This window comes from Arctopsyche grandis, chromosome 6 (genome assembly GCF_051622035.1).
Source record: "Arctopsyche grandis isolate Sample6627 chromosome 6, ASM5162203v2, whole genome shotgun sequence".
In the NCBI taxonomy this organism is placed as follows: domain Eukaryota; kingdom Metazoa; phylum Arthropoda; class Insecta; order Trichoptera; family Hydropsychidae; genus Arctopsyche; species Arctopsyche grandis.
Genome location: NC_135360.1, coordinates 4,350,558 through 4,368,572, shown reverse-complemented (window position 1 = coordinate 4,368,572; position 18,015 = coordinate 4,350,558). Strand labels below are relative to the sequence as shown.

The following is an 18,015-nucleotide window of genomic DNA, read 5'->3' as shown; positions in this document are numbered from 1 at the left end:
AGAGATTTTAGTGACTTTGTGACGAGTAATTTGTGACCAGTAATCACCGAACCAATATTGACAATGTCATTTCTAAATCTCAGTAATTTATTTAAAAGTTTATTGCTGGCTATGGCAATCTTTTTTGGCTGCGGGTCAAAATTAACCAGATTCAAGAAGATGTTTCGGGTCAGTGGGTATTTTTTTTTCATCAGTCTTTTCGTGAATAATAAAAATAATGGTTCAGTGATTACATCTGTAGGAATATAGCACAACTTGTGCTATTCCGAATCAAAACCAGTGGTCTCATACATTTCACAACAATACACAAGTCTTACGATGGCATCATCATCGCTCCTGTACAAACATGCAGAACTCGAAGGCAACGTCCCCTTTGACTATTCCAGAAGAAAGAGTTCATCGCTCGATTGTAAAACGAACGAAACCCAACAGTGATGTCATCATGCAACTGCAACACGTGTCCTGAAGACAAAGTCGTCTGCACACGGCACACGTGTAAGGATACATTGTATCTGTTCCGACTAATTGCCGTATGGTCGGCTTTCGTGGCCTTACGACCCACGAGCTGTCCTATGTTTTTTGTACTGGCCACACAGTTGTGGCCAACACCACTCCCGTTTTAAGGTCTGTTCATACCTATCCAGCACGACCCGTATCCTGCAGGTGTCATGCAAGTGCGGATAGTATTCTTTGGTACATTCTATATGGACGCGCATGAATGCGTAAATGCGCATGCGCGAATGGAGTATGAATACGTCCATATAATGTACCAAAAAATACTATCCGCACTTGCATGACACTTTCAGGATACGGGTCGTGCTGAATAGGTATGAACAGACCTTTAACCGTCTCCGCTCGAACACTGATTCGCGGCTCGCTTCCTCGCTCTCGAATCACCAGTTCGAGACTGGTGATGTTTGACGATACTTGGAGACCAGCTCCAGTATTCGTCCGGGGTGAAGTGAGGAAGCCTGGTCTGTCTTCATCCCGAAGGCAGACAACTCAGACACGCGTGTTTGGTACATAATCTCAAACCATCACGCCACAAGTTTGTTGATACACAAACTCCCCCCCCCCCCCCCTCCCCCTTCTGTCACCCCTTTTGTATACTTAATCTAAAATACAGTTGCTTATAAACAGAGTTACAACCTGTTTCATTGTATACACTCTCCCGCCATTTTCCTTCCCCCTACAACACACTCACACATACGCACACTGTACGAGAGGGAGGGAGACAGCGAGAGCCATCATCAGCAGAGACCAGACCACAGACGACGATCACCAGGCACCATTGGGGGAAAACCACGCCGAAGGTTTAACGCCGAGCTCTACAAACATCACGTCCAGGTGGCATCTCGATTGAGAAGGCCTGGCGTACGATCAGTATCTGCAGTGACCGCATTCTTAAATGAACGACGTCCTAGCTATAAAACAAACGATGCCTAGATCTGAGGTTAACATACGGATAAAACACGTATCCTGAAAACAGGTCAACATACGGATAAAATACGTGTCCTGAAGACAAAGAAATCTGCACACGGCACGCCTAGAACTTCCTAGGAGTTCAGCCAGCTCACTTCTTCGTACATATGTACAATTACCATTGTAACAACTGAACATAAATAAACGATCCTCTTACAAACACAGTGTTTCCATAGGCCGGGAATCGGTCGAAACCTATCACATCCCATCCCAAATGTGAATCGCTACCAGAATAACCACCGCTACGAAAATCGCTCTTGCGGATCTCCTGTCGCAGGAAAATTGCCGTACAGAAAACTGCCCAAGTATTGCTCAAACCTGCCCAAATTTCGTAAAAAAAAAAGCTTTTGCTGAGCAATATTTGGGCAGTTCTCTATACGGCAATTTTCCCGTGCGACGAATTTTCGTAGTGGCGGTTATCCTAGTAGTGATATGGGATGTAACCCGTTTACCAAAAATAATATAGGGCGGGTTTGAGAGGTTTTGACCGATTTCCGGCCTATGGAAACCCAGTCGAATTTTGAAGAGGATCTTTATTTGTTCAATTAATACCATTAAGAGGGCTGTAGACCTGAAACCTTAATGTTGTTACCGTTCCTTTCTTCGATATATATATTGAGTGTACGTATATATTGAGTGAATGCGACAGTTGCGCTTCGACCAGATAAAACGTATTTTAAATTGACAAAATCGAGGTTTCGTATTTTACTATTTTCTCCTCCAAAACTGGACCAATTTTTAAAAAAATTTCTTCATCGGTATAAGAAAGATACTTTCTGTGCATCTATCGGCGTATTTTTTTTTAAATCGACCGTTAAATAAGCACGCTGGACTCGTTTCGTGGGTGTAAAAAAGAGGCGATTTTATAGATGTTAGGCGGCTCCTAGCTCATATAAAAAATAATTAATCAAAAAAATAAAACGATAGATGCACCTCAATGGTGGATATCCATAGCATATTAAAAAATAATTTCTCTAGTGCCATAATTGAAGAAGGGAGAAGTATAGTACGTTTGTATGGACAAGGCGCTGCTGTCCAGCCCTCTCAATGCTCGATTAATGCAGGTCTATTTGTATGTACGGCGAAGTAGGTAGTTGCTTCACCGGAATAAGCCAGGTCGGGCTCCTGAAGCTCACTAGCATCTGAGGACGATGTGCTGGTTTATATAGGTGTTGCTTGTACAACGTGTAGCTCGGCTGGGGAGATCAAACTCTTCAAATTCTTCAAACCGCCATTTACATTGGCGGTTTGAAGATTGTTTAAATTATAAAATAATTATTTTATAACTTTGTAAAAAGTTGGAAGCCCAATTAGACTCATTAACAAGAAAAGGTTTGCAAAAACCTTTTCTTGTTAATGTTGCGCCCACATGACTCCAATGTCTTATCATGAGTATGTTTTAATTTAAATTGGATAAGTAGGCAGGGAAGCGATGCGGTGTAAACGATCGACAAGCGCCAGACAGACTGAAGCACAGATTAACGATACGTGTACCTTATGCGTGCGCACTGCTCGCACGTACACTAAGCGAAATCTACCCGAAGTCCCGACATACCTACCCTGTATACGTTCTATGCTTCTGATACTTTAGTTCCGAATTTTGCCTTATTAAACTCGCCAGAAAGATCCAACTCAATTTTAATAATTGCATCTGTGCACATGGAAAGGTTACTCGTCATCTGATGTGCAATTTATCATTCGTCAAGTCTAGAATTGCGTTTAAAGCAGCCATCCAGTAAATCTGTGGTTCAGTCTGTCTGGCGCTTGTCGATCATTTGCACCAAACCCGCAGGGAAGGTATGTTGACCAGTGTCCCGGCCTATGAAAACACGTTTGTGTTTGAAAGAAGTTTCTTTATCGGTTCATAATACAGGTTTGTATTTTTTTATGTACGAAGGCGCTGGTTGCTCGATTTGGGAGACTTTACAGTAGTCTCAAATGTTACATAAGGTTAAATATCTCGATAAATGATTTTAAACAAACGTCCCATTTTTCTGGCTCACTCCAGTATGACTATTCATGTGTACAGGGAGTTCTTGTTTCTTGATAAATGACATTTGCGAGGTCTTACCCCACTATGAATACTCGTGTGTATAATGAGGTAAGATTTTAAATTGAAATATATTAAACAAATATTACATTTGACCGAGTGGATTTTCATAAGGTTGGATTTAAACGCGAATAGTTCTAAACCAATATCACATTTGGACAGTTTTATCTCTAGAGTGGATTTTCAAATGTTTCGTTAAGTAATATTTAAAAGTGAATGATTTTAGACAAATATTACATTCGAAAGGTTTCTCTCCAGAGTGGCTTTTCATATGTCGCATAAGGCTGTCTTTTCTAGTGAATGAAATTAAACAAACATTACATTTTTCCACCGTCCCAGTGTGAATACGCATATGTACACTGAGGGCATGTTTTCTGATGAATGATTTTGAACAAATTTCACAATTGTGTGGATATACCTGAGTATGGAAATACGTGTGTGCAGTGAGTTTATTTTTTACATTAAATGATTTTAAACAAATGTCACATTTATATGGCTTTACATCACTATGAATACTCATATGTTTACCGAGTTGAGATTTCATCATAAAAGATTTTGAACAAATATCACATTTGAACGGTTTTTCTCCGGAGTGGATTTTCACATGCCTTTTCAAGTTACATTTTTGGACAAATGATTTCAAGCAAATGTCACACTCGTGTGACTTTATGCCTGAATGACATTTTATGTGATCAATGAATTGAGATCTGCCTAAAAAGGATTTTGAACAAATATCACAATTGTACGGTTTTACCCCAGTATGAACACTCGTGTGTGAAATGAGTCCTTGTTTTGTGATAAATATCTTTGAACAAATGTCACATTTGTGTGGACTTATGTCAGAATGACTTTTTATATGATCAATGAGGTAAGATCTGCCTGTAAAGGATTTTGAACAAATATCACAATTGTACGGTTTTACACCAGTATGAACATTCATGTGCAAACCGAGTCCTTGTTTTGAGATAAATGTCTTTGGACAAATATTACATTCATGTGGCTTTCTTCGAGTATGAGTTGATTTCTGTGTCACAAGAGTGTATTTACGAGCAAATGATTTGTCTTGAAAATTCATTTTATGGTCCAATTCAGAATGTGCAGGGGTCATCTTATCCAAAGCTTTTTCTAATGGTAATTCTTCCGCTGGAATGTCAATCGCATTTTTTATATCTACCACATTATCGTCGGAAATAATGTTTCCTCCACACGTCTACAAAATAAATCAAACGTTGCAAAATTTAATTGTGCATTCATATTTTCGATCACATGAATGCTTGTAATCGGTCTAATGCACTCAAATTCCATTCACTTACCTCGACATCGTCTGGCCATTTCGAAATTTTTGGTGAAAAATTAGCACCAGACTCTTGTTCCCATATTAAATCATCCAGTAAAACTTCCTCTTCCTTGATATCCGAATACTTGTCTAATCTCATCCTCGATGTTTCGTCACTGCGAAGGCAGACGTTTCGAAAGCTGTTGAGCAATTCCAGACTGTTGACACACGAAAGGCATATCATATCTGGCAGACGGTCATCTTTCCTAACCTGCAGATGGAAAATGCATTGAAGATTACGAGAACTATCGAATCAACAATAGCAATGAGTTAGGTGTCACTGACCCGCAGCTGACAGCAGGTCCAAATGCGTTTCGACAAACGCTGTGGATGAGGATCGTCATGAATGAAGACGAAAGCCTCTGGTGGATCAGAGCAGAGGCAAAGCCTGCACTCCATCGCTACTTCGACAGCAGAAGCACCGTAGAAATAAAAAATGATCTCTCAAGTCTGGATTTGACAAACAACAGCAGCCGCTCGGCTTTTAGGGAGTGTGTGATGTGTTGCATATTTTCTAATATATACAACCAAAAGTTTAGGGTTGCCATCATAATATTGGCAATGTCATTTCTAAATCTTAGGTATTTATTGCAAGTTTATTGCAGGTGTCGGCCAGATAAATATAACAAGTCGGCAATCTTTTTTGGCTAAAATTAACCAGAATGTGACTTATAGGGCGGGATAAAGGTTTGGACCGATTCCCGACCTATGGAAATTCAGTTGTATTTTGAAGAGGATCTTTATTACTCGATTAATACAGGTGTATTTGTATGTACAGCGAAGTAGGTAGGGGATTCGCTGGAACGAGCCAGGTCGAGTTCCTGAAGCTCACTGGCATCTGGGGACGATGCGCTGATTTATAAAGGTGTTGCTTGAGCAACGTGTAGCTGGGCTGGTGAGATCACGTTCTGGAAGATTCCAACGGGGCGGAGGTCTTCATTTGTGTTGTATGTTTGATGCGTAGTTGCGTAGCTCCTTGGGATTTCCCGTGTACTCGTGATTGCGTATCTGGAGCGAGTCGAATCGTCTTTATGGGTAAGCTGGACGAAGTATTTCGGCCAAGGTTGACTTTCGTGTACGAGAACAGGACGCGATGATGTCATTTGTACATATTAAGTTCGATGAGGGAAATAGGTGATATCATCGACCTAGTTTCGTATGGTACAAGTCATGCTATATCCCTACAGACTATTAAGAAAGGTTCGGTGATTATTGCTCACAAAGCGCTCACCCAAAAATCACTAAAATCTCTATAACGGAACATCTGGCATCGAAAAGTCCATCATATTAACGATAACTATAATACTAACGAGAACACGAGTGCCAAATATTCAGCCAAATACATGAGTGCAAAAATTGTCTTTTGGGCGATCGCAATGTGCGAAGTAATCCAATTACCATTAAAAAGATGTTTCGGATCAGGGGGTATTTTTTTTTTTCATTTTAAACCAGTTGTCCGAGCCAAAAACCCTCATGGCCGTTGGTTGTCCTCTTACGGCTTCGGCTTTTGTTTTCTCTCTTTTTTTACACTGACCATCTGTCAGTCGTTCTAGATTCTCCCGTGGGTCCGGCGCCCGGTGATCCCGGCGCGGACCGCCAGATGCAGCGTCTCTCGTAAAAGCCGGCCTCGAACTAAGCCCCGAACTCTGGCCCCGTGATCCGCCCAAGCGATCACGGCGAGCGCTCATCGGCATAATAGAAGCCCTCCGAGGAGTATGACTTCTTCCATAGTCGTGCCTCACCGACTATGTCTACCGACTATGCTCGACCACGTGTTCGACCCAAGCCTCGAACACGGCGAGCTCTCAGACGCCCGCCATCCGCCGGCCGAGACGGTCTTGGCGTGGCTGGTCTACCTTGCCTGACCAGCCAGCGTACTCATCCACAGCCCCCGCCATAAAGGGGCACAGGCGAGAGGCGAGAGGCGCCGAGAAACTCCCCGGCTCGCCATCTACTCCTTAATAAACGAGGATAAAACCGACTTGACGTGTCTAATTCCCCACCCCGCCCTGTTCCAGCACGTGCTCCAGAGCGAGCTGAACGAGACGACGACGACACACACACACAGCCACTGGTCACCCATACATATACACACATTACAGCTCCTGCAGCTATCGTTCAAGCACTGTGACTATCCTACCTCTAATGATGAGATTACTGATTTTGATTCGTAATAGCACAAGTTGTACTATATTCCTACAAGGGCAAATTCACAAAATGACTTTTGGGCGAGCGCTTGGTGACCAATAATCACCGAACCAATTTATCGATATAACGCTCTTTTAGATTTTACCGATTTGAGTTGGCAGCATGTACTCCCATTTATAATTTGACATTTGGCGTTCAACGTTTCTACGTTTGCTTCTTTCATCAACTAGGCCAGCCACGGAAACTTTTTCTATATGCTGTTCATATTCTTTATTCATTTTACTAGATGTGATCAGCACCTGGTTAATCATCGAATTTCGAACGAGTATATCGCGTGAGTAATACAGATATGCAAATATATGCAGGTCAACTCATAAAGAATGCTAAAAAGAATTACAATTTTCAATTTTTATTCATGTACGTTTTTAAAAATCTAAATTATAGAATAAACCTGTGATTGAGAACTAACATTGCCAATATTATTTTGGCTACCCTAAACTTTTGATTCGAAAATACGCATACACACACACTTCCCAAAGGCCGAGTGACCGCTGTCGTCTGTCAAATGAAGACTTTAGAAAGCATTTTTGATAGATGCATCGAACATCATCAAGGAGGGACTATATCCATATCTAGGAATCCATTCTCCACTCTCCAGACTTCTACGGTGATTCTCCCATCCAAGTAGCGATGGAGTGCAGACTTTGCCTCTGCTCTGGTTCATCAGAAGATTTCATGTCCATCCACGACGATCCTCATCCACAACGTTTGGTGCAACGCATTTGGACCTGCTGTCAGCTGCGGGTTATTTACACTTAAACCATTGCTATTGCTAATTCGTTAGTTCTCGTAATCTTCAATTCATTTTTCATCTGCAGGTTTGGAAAGATGACCGTCTGCCGGATATGATCTGCCTTTCGTGTGTAAACAATCTGGAGTTGCTCGACAGCTTTCGAAACGCTTGTCTTCAGAGTGACAAAACATCGAGGATGAGATCAGACGAGTGCTTGGATATAAAGGTAGAGGAAGTTTTGCTGGAAGATTTAATATGGAAAAAAGAGTCTGGAGCTGATTTTCCACCAAACATTTCCAATTGGCCAGACGATAGCGAGGTAAGTGAATGGAATTTGAGTACATTAGAACAATTCCAAGCAAAAAATTCATCTAATCGAAAATATAAATGCACCTGTAAAATGATATCGAATCGCACTATAAAAATGTGACATGTATCAAATTTTACAACGTTTGCTTTGTTTCGTAGACACATGGAGGAAACATTATTCCGGACGATAACGTGGTAGAAATAAATGATACTATTTGTATTCCAGCGGAAGAAGTACCATTACGAAATGATTTATATGAGATGACCCCTACACATTCTGAATTGGACCATAAAATGAATTTTCAAGACAAAATGTCTGCTCGTAAACACAATCTTATGACACATAAAACATCTGACACTCGAAAAAAGGTGCTTGTGTGTGACTTTTGTTCAAAGACATTTATCAAAAAACAAGGACTCTCTACACACATGAGTGTTCATACTGGGGTAAAACCGTACAAATGTGATATATGTTCAAGATCATTTGTACGCAGTTATGCCCTCTCGACGCACATGAAACATCATCTTGGGATAAGGGCACACAAGTGTGACATTTGCTTAAAATCATTTGTCCTAAAATCAGGCTTTAAGAAGCATATGCAAAGCCACTCTGGAGAAAAACCGTTCAAATGTGATATTTGTTTAAAATGTTTTTTGATAAAATCTCAACTTAGTACACACATGAGTATTCATATTGGCTTAAAGCCACACAAATGTGACATTTGTTTAAAATCATTTAATGTAAAACGTCATCTCACAACGCACATGTATGTTCATACTGAGATATATCCGCACAAATGTGATATTTGTTCAAAATCATACATCAGAAAATGGGAACTCAGTGAACATATGTCTACTCATACTGGGACAATGGCAAAATGTAGTGTTTGTTTAATTTCATTTACTAGAAAAGATAACCTTAGGCGACATATTAAAAGCCACTCTGGAGATAAACATTTCACATGTGATATTTGTTCAAAATCATTCACTGTCAAATATAGCCTAACGAAACACAAGAAAATCCACTCTAGAGATAAAACTATTCAAATGTGATATTTGTTTAGAACTACTCGCGTTTAAATCCAACCTTATATATGATAAAACTTGTGTAACTTGGTGATTTAAAATAATATTGTGGTCGTAAATATAGAAAAACCAATGTCTCGTCCCTGCTTAAGTAGAAAAAATTGCTTTTGTTACATTTGTGGGAGAGTAAATTTTAAGTCGCAGAGGCGTAATATTTCGGCTATGACTTCGAAAGCCTACAATCTTTATTTTGGTTCTTCTATTGGAGATCAGGACAAAAGTTGGGCTCTACACGTATAATCGCGTCTTTCCTAATGGTTCGACCGCAAGATGCCTACAATGCCGTTTGCTGTACCCACGGTGTGGAGAGAACCAACAAATCATACAACTGATTACTATTTTTGCATGGTGTCTCCAAAAGTAACAGGTGCTTCTCGAAAGACAAAGTAATTTTACTTATCCGAATATACCATCTGCCATTCGTCCAGTACCTCACGGCGAAGGACTTCCGATTCCAAAACCACCGATTACGTCACCGTCTCCGGAATTTGAAAGCAACGATTGGTCGAGCCTCGATTTCAGAGCAGACGTAATTCAACACGAAGGAAATAAAACCGACTGAACGATTTAATAAGGGACTTAGGTCTGTCAAAATATAAGGCTGATCTGTTGGCATTGAGATTGAAAGAGTTCAACATGCTCTTGTGTGATAATGTTAAAGTGACAATCTATCATACTCACCATGAAGACTATTAGTACCTCACGGCGAAGGATTTCCGATTCCAAAACCACCAATTACGTCACCGTCTCCGGAATTTGAAAGCAACGATTGGTCTAGCCTCGATTTCAGAGCAGACGTAATTCAACACGAAGGAAATAAAACCGACTGAACGATTTAATAAGGGACTTAGGTCTGTCAAAATATAAGGCTGATCTGTTGGCATTGAGATTGAAAGAGTTCAACATGCTCTTGTGTGATAATGTTAAAGTGACAATCTATCATACTCACCATGAAGACTATTAGTACCTCACGGCGAAGGATTTCCGATTCCAAAACCACCAATTACGTCACCGTCTCCGGAATTTGAAAGCAACGATTGGTCTAGCCTCGATTTCAGAGAAGACGTAATTCAACACGAAGGAAATAAAACCGACTGAACGATTTAATAAGGGACTTAGGTCTGTCAAAATATAAGGCTGATCTGTTGGCATTGAGATTGAAAGAGTTCAACATGCTCTTGTGTGATAATGTTAAAGTGACAATCTATCATACTCACCATGATGACTATTAGTACCTCACGGCGAAGGATTTCCGATTCCAAAACCACCAATTACGTCACCGTCTCCGGAATTTGAAAGCAACGATTGGTCTAGCCTCGATTTCAGAGCAGACGTAATTCAACACGAAGGAAATAAAACCGACTGAACGATTTAATAAGGGACTTAGGTCTGTCAAAATATAAGGCTGATCTGTTGGCATTGAGATTGAAAGAGTTCAACATGCTCTTGTGTGATAATGTTAAAGTGACAATCTATCATACTCACCATGAAGACTATTAGTACCTCACGGCGAAGGATTTCCGATTCCAAAACCACCAATTACGTCACCGTCTCCGGAATTTGAAAGCAACGATTGGTCTAGCCTCGATTTCAGAGCAGACGTAATTCAACACGAAGGAAATAAAACCGACTGAACGATTTAATAAGGGACTTAGGTCTGTCAAAATATAAGGCTGATCTGTTGGCATTGAGATTGAAAGAGTTCAACATGCTCTTGTGTGATAATGTTAAAGTGACAATCTATCATACTCACCATGAAGACTATTAGTACCTCACGGCGAAGGATTTCCGATTCCAAAACCACCAATTACGTCACCGTCTCCGGAATTTGAAAGCAACGATTGGTCGAGCCTCGATTTCAGAGCAGACGTAATTCAACACGAAGGAAATAAAACCGACTGAACGATTTAATAAGGGACTTAGGTCTGTCAAAATATAAGGCTGATCTGTTGGCATTGAGATTGAAAGAGTTCAACATGCTCTTGTGTGATAATGTTAAAGTGACAATCTATCATACTCACCATGAAGACTATTAGTACCTCACGGCGAAGGATTTCCGATTCCAAAACCACCAATTACGTCACCGTCTCCGGAATTTGAAAGCAACGATTGGTCTAGCCTCGATTTCAGAGCAGACGTAATTCAACACGAAGGAAATAAAACCGACTGAACGATTTAATAAGGGACTTAGGTCTGTCAAAATATAAGGCTGATCTGTTGGCATTGAGATTGAAAGAGTTCAACATGCTCTTGTGTGATAATGTTAAAGTGACAATCTATCATACTCACCATGAAGACTATTAGTACCTCACGGCGAAGGATTTCCGATTCCAAAACCACCAATTACGTCACCGTCTCCGGAATTTGAAAGCAACGATTGGTCTAGCCTCGATTTCAGAGAAGACGTAATTCAACACGAAGGAAATAAAACCGACTGAACGATTTAATAAGGGACTTAGGTCTGTCAAAATATAAGGCTGATCTGTTGGCATTGAGATTGAAAGAGTTCAACATGCTCTTGTGTGATAATGTTAAAGTGACAATCTATCATACTCACCATGATGACTATTAGTACCTCACGGCGAAGGATTTCCGATTCCAAAACCACCAATTACGTCACCGTCTCCGGAATTTGAAAGCAACGATTGGTCTAGCCTCGATTTCAGAGCAGACGTAATTCAACACGAAGGAAATAAAACCGACTGAACGATTTAATAAGGGACTTAGGTCTGTCAAAATATAAGGCTGATCTGTTGGCATTGAGATTGAAAGAGTTCAACATGCTCTTGTGTGATAATGTTAAAGTGACAATCTATCATACTCACCATGAAGACTATTAGTACCTCACGGCGAAGGGAAATTGTTTATAGATGCGTCAAAACTCAGTCTAAAAGCGGTCCTTCTACACAATACCAACGTACTGCTATCATTTCCAATTGCTCATGGTTTTAACCGCTTAGCTGCCCAAAGCGCCTTAAGGCGCAAACAGCCGTATCTATTATACGCTTAGCGCGTCGGCTGGGCGTCTAAGCGGTTAATGTGAAGGAAACGTATGAAAATATGGAGAATCTTTTAAAAAAAATCAACTATGAAAAATATCAGTGGCAGATTTGAAGATTGTTGGTATATTGCTCAGGTTACAGCAGGGCTACACAAAATATTCTTGTTTTTTTGTGTGAGTGGGATAGCCGTGCTAGAAATTTGCACTACAAACTAAAGATTGGCCAATCCGAAAATCACTAGAACCGGGAATTAATTAAAAATTTACCTTTTGTCAAATCCAGTCATATTACAATGCCACCAATTCATATTAAGCTTGGAACAGTTAAAAATTTCGTAAAGGCAATGCTCCTGTTTCATGCTAATGTATTTTTATTTTCTGTTTTGTATGTTTATACCTTTGTTCAATAAATGTGTTGATGATTTTATCTAAAATTCATGTTTCTATTTTGTGCTGATGTTTATTTCATTTCGTCATGTTATTGTTTCAATAAAAAAAAAAGCCAACACTGTTTTTTAATCATTTCCATCTCACTACTTTAAAAACCATTAATTTATTTTATTTATGCACTATGGTATCTTGAATACCCTTAATACAATATATTATACTTGAAACCTAATATTTTATTATTAACTAACCCGATATGGGGATATATATGTATATGCAATTCAGAACACTTAACATGAGTGTATCCGTGAGTCGTCCTACGTATGGTTCGGCAACTGTCAACACACCTTCCCTGTCTATAATATTATAAACTTTATCGCTGAATATCATGCCAGGAGTCTTCAGTTGGTTTTTTAAAGTAATTGATATATTTATTATATACCAGCCCCGGCCCGAAGGGTGTATGACGCCTCTGGGACAGTTTGACATGCAGTGCTCCTCATTAAGGGTACATATTAACAAATTAACAAAATTTAATTTTAATTCACCTTTTCGAAATTTCAAACAATAAAGCTTATTAATGTTTTTTAAAGATTTCATTCAAAAAAGACTACTTGAAATTCTTCAATTATTTTCGTATGTCCTTCCCTCCTTTCCACGAGTTGAAACGACAAATTGAAGGATCCTCTACAACGCCAAGACACTGTTATGAGTAGACACCGGATAGTCACAGTGCTTTTTCTAGGAATCGGGGCGGTTTAGTTCTATTTACAAAGCTAGAGTCCGAAAAAAAAACGTTCGGCGAACCTTTAACAATGCAATGAACAATACACAGCACCCTCTGGGTCCGTTTTTTTCAAGACGGCACCTTGGTTATCCGGCCCTTAGATATAATATATTGTATTCAACTTATGCAGATGTTCGCAATAGCAATATGGTAATTGAAAAAAGATTTTATTTTAATAATTAATAACTTTTATTTTATATCTATTTGTTATATAAAAAAAAATAATAATAAGTATTAAACTAGTAAAGAGCATGGAAATCATAGTGAAAGAACATAGAAAATATTAGCAATCGTTGCCAAAATCAATCGACGATGTATCAGAGACATTATCAAGAGACGAGTATTGTTGCCCATACGATGCATATTATAGACTTGCAGAATTCAATTGCAACTGTTGAACTGTTGCAACTAGCTGTCCCTGTGATGCATAAGATTGTCCAGTTGCGGTGCCTTTTTAGTCCCTGGCTGGCCAACATTTATAAATGCCTTTGATTTTCTTTCGACTTGTTATTATATAAGTCGCTGAATTACGAGACACTGAAAACTCTAAATAAACGAGACGTCTATGAATATAATTATTTGCATATAAATTTTATTGTACATAAATCATACTCAAATTCAAATAGTGGTGACATATAGTAGGTAGGGTGGTTTTTAGCCATTTTTTTAATGGAGGAACCGTTTCAATAATGAATCATCAGATAAATTGGCAAACTCTGATAGGAAACGATCGACCTGGAGTCACAAATATCCAAGTCTGACCAGCAGCATTACAGATAATATACTCGGAATAAGTTCCTTTCAATCGAGGTCAACTCACGGGATCGAACCCGGCAACCTCTTGATGCTAGGCAAAAGTCCAACCACCGAGCCATGCTGCTGGCTAACGATATTAGAAACGTATTCGCTGATTATTTCTTAACGGAAACTGGATCAGTTAGTTGGCAAATGTCAGAAATTTAACATGTATGTAATTTATAAACAACTAATAAAATCCTTCGGAGCCACTTAATTATGCGGTCTACCTTAGCATAAGATCTAACCTTTGAATCGCAGTCGATTATTTTTTTTTATTTATATCGTAGCAACGACCTGCTTATTATAATTTTTGTTTTTTATAGGGCCAACCCTAACTTAACCTAACCTAACCTGACTCTTTAATAAATAGGTGTTGGCTGCTGAGCTATCTTTTTTTTTAGTTTTATTTCATCAGTATTTTCACAAAAAAAACCATATCTTAGCAGCCAACACCTATTTATTTAAGAATCAGGTTAGGTTCGGATAAGTTAGGGTTGGCCCTATTCATTTAAGATTAGGCTGTTAGGGTCGGTATTATTCAGTCTCACTGTCACACGCGAGAACTGATACAGTGAGACCGCATATTAAAGTAAAAACGTGAAGGTAGATCGCATACTAAATTAGATTTCTTAACGCATGCGCGCTTTATGTGTTCATGCGTTGTTGTTTATTTTGTACTTGGTTATGTACAGTGTGGTTTTTTTTATTAGAACAGTGATGTGCGGTTGTTCTTTTGTGATATTCATGAACAACTGTCTCGCTCTCCGACGAAAGGGTCTCTTAGACTGTATTCGTTGGGGGGGTGGTGGCCTCATGTTGAGGGCTTTAAGGGTCAAATTCCTTGATCTTTAAAGCGGGCTTAGTACTAAAGTAGATATGTGAAGGTATACTAAAGTGGCACCAAATCTTCTTACTTTACATAATCCTTTTTCATTTTTTGTTTAGCCCATAGTAACGACTCTATAATGTCACTATTGCAAAATTGTAATAAATAAATAAAAATAATAAATAATAACTACGCACCAAACTAGATTTTTTCTTCATCGTTCCTTCGCACACGGCTTTCCACGCATTTCTTGTCTGTATTTTATTCTTGTATGATTCACTAGTCTTGTCCCACAAGATGGGACGAGATTCCACCAACCAAATTAATATGTCCATGTTGAAAATTGCGTCTGCCATTGTTTCTAGAATAGACGACAAATATGACGTACCTACGCCAGTTGTACCGGATTACTGCCGGCCCGGTTCAACTGGTCGGTTTTACTCCACTACAAATACTTACATGTACATATTTTGTCTTGAATGATTTAAAAATAAACGTTACATTGGAACAGTTTTTCCTCCTGAGTGGATTTTCATATGTTTCAAAAAGCTAAATTCGTAAGTGAATGATCTTAAACAAATATCACATTCGTGCGGTTTTACTCCGGAGTGGATTTTCATATGTTTGGAAAAGCTAGATTTGTAAATGAATGATTTTAAGCAAATATCACATTGGAACGGTTTTCCTCCAGAATGGATTTTCATATGTTTCGAAAAGCTAAATTCGTAAGTGAACGATTGTAAGCAAGTATCACATTGGAACGGTTTTCCTCCAGAGTGGATTTTCATGTGTTTGTTAAAGCTAAATTCATAAGTGAACGATTTTAAGCAAATATCACATTTGAACGGTTTTTTTCCAGAGTGGTTTTGCATATGACTTCTAAAGTGTGGCTTTATCTCAGTGTGAACATTCATGTGCAAACTGAGTCCTTGTTTAGTGGTAAATTTATTCGTACAATTGTCACATTTATACGGCTTAATACGAGTTTGAGATGTTTTAGGTGTTACAAGAGTAAGCAATTTGTCTTGAAAATTCATTTTATGGTCCAATTCGGAATATGTAGGGTCATCATCTCGCAATGGTACTTCTTCTGCTGGAATGCCAATAGTATATTTTATTTCTATCACTTTATCGTCCGAAATAATGTTTCCTCCACGTGTCTACAAAATAAACCAAATGTTGTAAAATTTAATACATGTAACATTTTTATAGTGTGATTCGATGTCATTTTACGGGTGCATTTTCTATTTTCGATTTGATTCATGTTTTGCTTGGAATCGTTCTGATGCACTCAAATTCCATTCACTTACCTCGCCATCGTCTTGCCAATTCGAAATGTTTGGTGGAAAATCAGCTCCAGACTCTTTTTCCCATATTAAATCTTCCAGCAAAACTTCCTCTACCTTGATATCCAAGCACTCATCTGATCTGATCCTCGATGTTTTGTCACTCTGAAGACAAGCGTTCCGAAAGCTGTCGAGCAACTCTAGATTGTTGACACACGAAAGGCATATCATATCCGGCAGACGATCATCTTTCCTAACCTGCAGATGAAAAATGAATTGAAGATTACGAGAACTAAAGAATTAGCAATAGCAATGGTTTAAGTGTAACTAACCCGCAGCTGACAGCAGGTCCAAATGCGTTGAACCAAATGCTGTGGATGAGGATCGTCGTGGATGGAGACGAAAGCCTCTGGTCGAGCAGAGCAAAGTCGACAAAGTCTGCACTCCATCGCTACTTGGACGGGAAAAACACCATAGAAGTCTGGAGAGTGGAGAATGATGGATCCTTAGATATGGTAATGAGCAAATTGCTAGTGCTATTTTACAAATGACACTTTCTTCGGAAACCAGTTTACCGAAAGACGTATTTTTCGAATCTCTATTCGTCAAATAACACGTTAACCTAATTTTCAATGTTAACTAGCAGTAATATGGTAATTGGACTATTCGTCACATTGGGGTGGTCACAAAGACAATTTTAGTCATGAAAATCGCGAATACACAATATTTGGCACTCAAGTTCTCGTTACTATGATAGTTATCGTTAGTATGATGTACTTTTCGGCTGCCAGATGTTCCGTTATAGAGATTTTAGTGACTTTGTGACGAGTAATTTGTGACCAGTAATCACCGAACCCAGTAATATATTTAATAATATGCACTCTTATTATAGTATTTTTAATAATACGCAAAGTTATTATTTGACTTGATGTTAACTGATGGCATAGTAACATATAATTTTATTTAAATTCTTATTACACATTGCGCTCAAACTCGGCGTACACTAGAGGTTGTGATTTCTCGACTTTTTTTGATTCTCGAGATTCGAGAATCTCCTTTTATCGGAATATTTGAATCTCGAGATTTGAGAATCTTATTTTCTCGAAATATTTGAATCTCGAGAATTCGAGATTTTCTTTTTTGGTTTCTCGAGATTCTCGAGATTCTCGAAAATTCTCGAGATTCTCGAGATTCTCGAAAATTCTCGAGAAAGTATAATTTTTTTTTTAATATAGTGAATTGATTTTTTTGACAACATACAAAAATCAAATACTTTAAAAGAAGGCATGAAAAGAAAATAAATATATACAAAAGTAATTTAAAATAGTAAAAATAACAATATGTAAAAAATAATTTTATAAAAATTCCCAGTGTTACTACCCGGCTTTGCCCGTGTTATTGTGACCGGATAAATAATAAAAATACTGACAATCTATGCATATTAAAATATTGACTATAAATTGATTAATATCTAAGGAATAAATAAATAATAAATCAAAAATCTTTGTTTTATGTGTGTTAAGTGGGGTCATATTGTCAGTGAAAACATATTTTCACTAGCGTTTTAGTGATATCATAACCGAATACTTTCGCACTAGTGACTAGTACCTACATGCACATACATATGTATATGTAACTTAAAAATGGTGTGATTTCGTTGTAACATGTGTATATGTACTTATATGATGACCGAATAATAACTTACCGGACAAATAATAAAAATACT

At 38.6% G+C, this 18,015-nt stretch overlaps 3 protein-coding genes across 4 annotated transcripts; 1 reads left to right on the top strand and 2 right to left on the bottom strand.

Moving 5' to 3' along the window:
• Positions 1–3,319: 3,319 nt before the first annotated feature.
• Positions 3,320–5,701, bottom strand: LOC143913616 (uncharacterized). 2 transcript variants are annotated; one of them, XM_077433511.1, is made up of 3 exons: positions 5,154–5,701; positions 4,846–5,079; positions 3,320–4,742 (listed from the first exon to the last, which is right to left on the bottom strand). In XM_077433511.1, exons 1-3 carry the CDS (start codon positions 5,265–5,267, stop codon positions 3,681–3,683), a joined length of 1,410 nt encoding a protein of 469 aa, XP_077289637.1. In that variant the 5' UTR covers positions 5,268–5,701; the 3' UTR covers positions 3,320–3,680. The 2 variants fall into 2 exon arrangements, with proteins under 2 accessions (XP_077289637.1, XP_077289638.1); XM_077433512.1 differs by having other exon boundaries at positions 3,324–4,742; positions 5,150–5,370.
• Positions 5,702–6,410: 709 nt separating this feature from the next.
• LOC143913617 (uncharacterized) lies at positions 6,411–12,693 on the top strand. Its single transcript, XM_077433513.1, has 4 exons — positions 6,411–7,820; positions 7,895–8,128; positions 8,278–11,663; positions 11,932–12,693. The coding sequence occupies exons 1-3, from the start codon at positions 7,707–7,709 to the stop codon at positions 9,169–9,171; spliced, it is 1,242 nt and encodes a 413-aa protein (XP_077289639.1). The 5' UTR covers positions 6,411–7,706; the 3' UTR covers positions 9,172–11,663; positions 11,932–12,693.
• A 2,427-nt stretch (positions 12,694–15,120) lies between these two features.
• On the bottom strand, positions 15,121–16,824 carry LOC143913618 (uncharacterized). The gene is made up of 3 exons (XM_077433514.1): positions 16,622–16,824; positions 16,314–16,547; positions 15,121–16,163 (listed from the first exon to the last, which is right to left on the bottom strand). The coding sequence occupies exons 1-3, from the start codon at positions 16,736–16,738 to the stop codon at positions 15,501–15,503; spliced, it is 1,014 nt and encodes a 337-aa protein (XP_077289640.1). The 5' UTR covers positions 16,739–16,824; the 3' UTR covers positions 15,121–15,500.
• Between the last annotated feature and the right edge of the window lie 1,191 nt (positions 16,825–18,015).

Excerpts from the sequence above, each read along its gene's own strand:
- LOC143913616 (XM_077433511.1), bottom strand. The coding sequence starts at position 5,267 with ATGGAGTGCAGGCTTTGCCTCTGCTCTGATCCACCAGAGGCTTTCGTC. Across the intron at positions 5,080-5,153 it reads GGACCTGCTGTCAGCTGCGG|GTTAGGAAAGATGACCGTCT; the intron begins GTCAGTGACACC and ends TTCCATCTGCAG. Across the intron at positions 4,743-4,845 it reads AATGGCCAGACGATGTCGAG|ACGTGTGGAGGAAACATTAT; the intron begins GTAAGTGAATGG and ends TTTATTTTGTAG.
- LOC143913617 (XM_077433513.1), top strand. The coding sequence starts at position 7,707 with ATGGAGTGCAGACTTTGCCTCTGCTCTGGTTCATCAGAAGATTTCATG. Across the intron at positions 7,821-7,894 it reads GGACCTGCTGTCAGCTGCGG|GTTTGGAAAGATGACCGTCT; the intron begins GTTATTTACACT and ends TTTCATCTGCAG. Across the intron at positions 8,129-8,277 it reads ATTGGCCAGACGATAGCGAG|ACACATGGAGGAAACATTAT; the intron begins GTAAGTGAATGG and ends TTTGTTTCGTAG.
- LOC143913618 (XM_077433514.1), bottom strand. The coding sequence starts at position 16,738 with ATGGAGTGCAGACTTTGTCGACTTTGCTCTGCTCGACCAGAGGCTTTC. Across the intron at positions 16,548-16,621 it reads GGACCTGCTGTCAGCTGCGG|GTTAGGAAAGATGATCGTCT; the intron begins GTTAGTTACACT and ends TTTCATCTGCAG. Across the intron at positions 16,164-16,313 it reads ATTGGCAAGACGATGGCGAG|ACACGTGGAGGAAACATTAT; the intron begins GTAAGTGAATGG and ends TTTATTTTGTAG.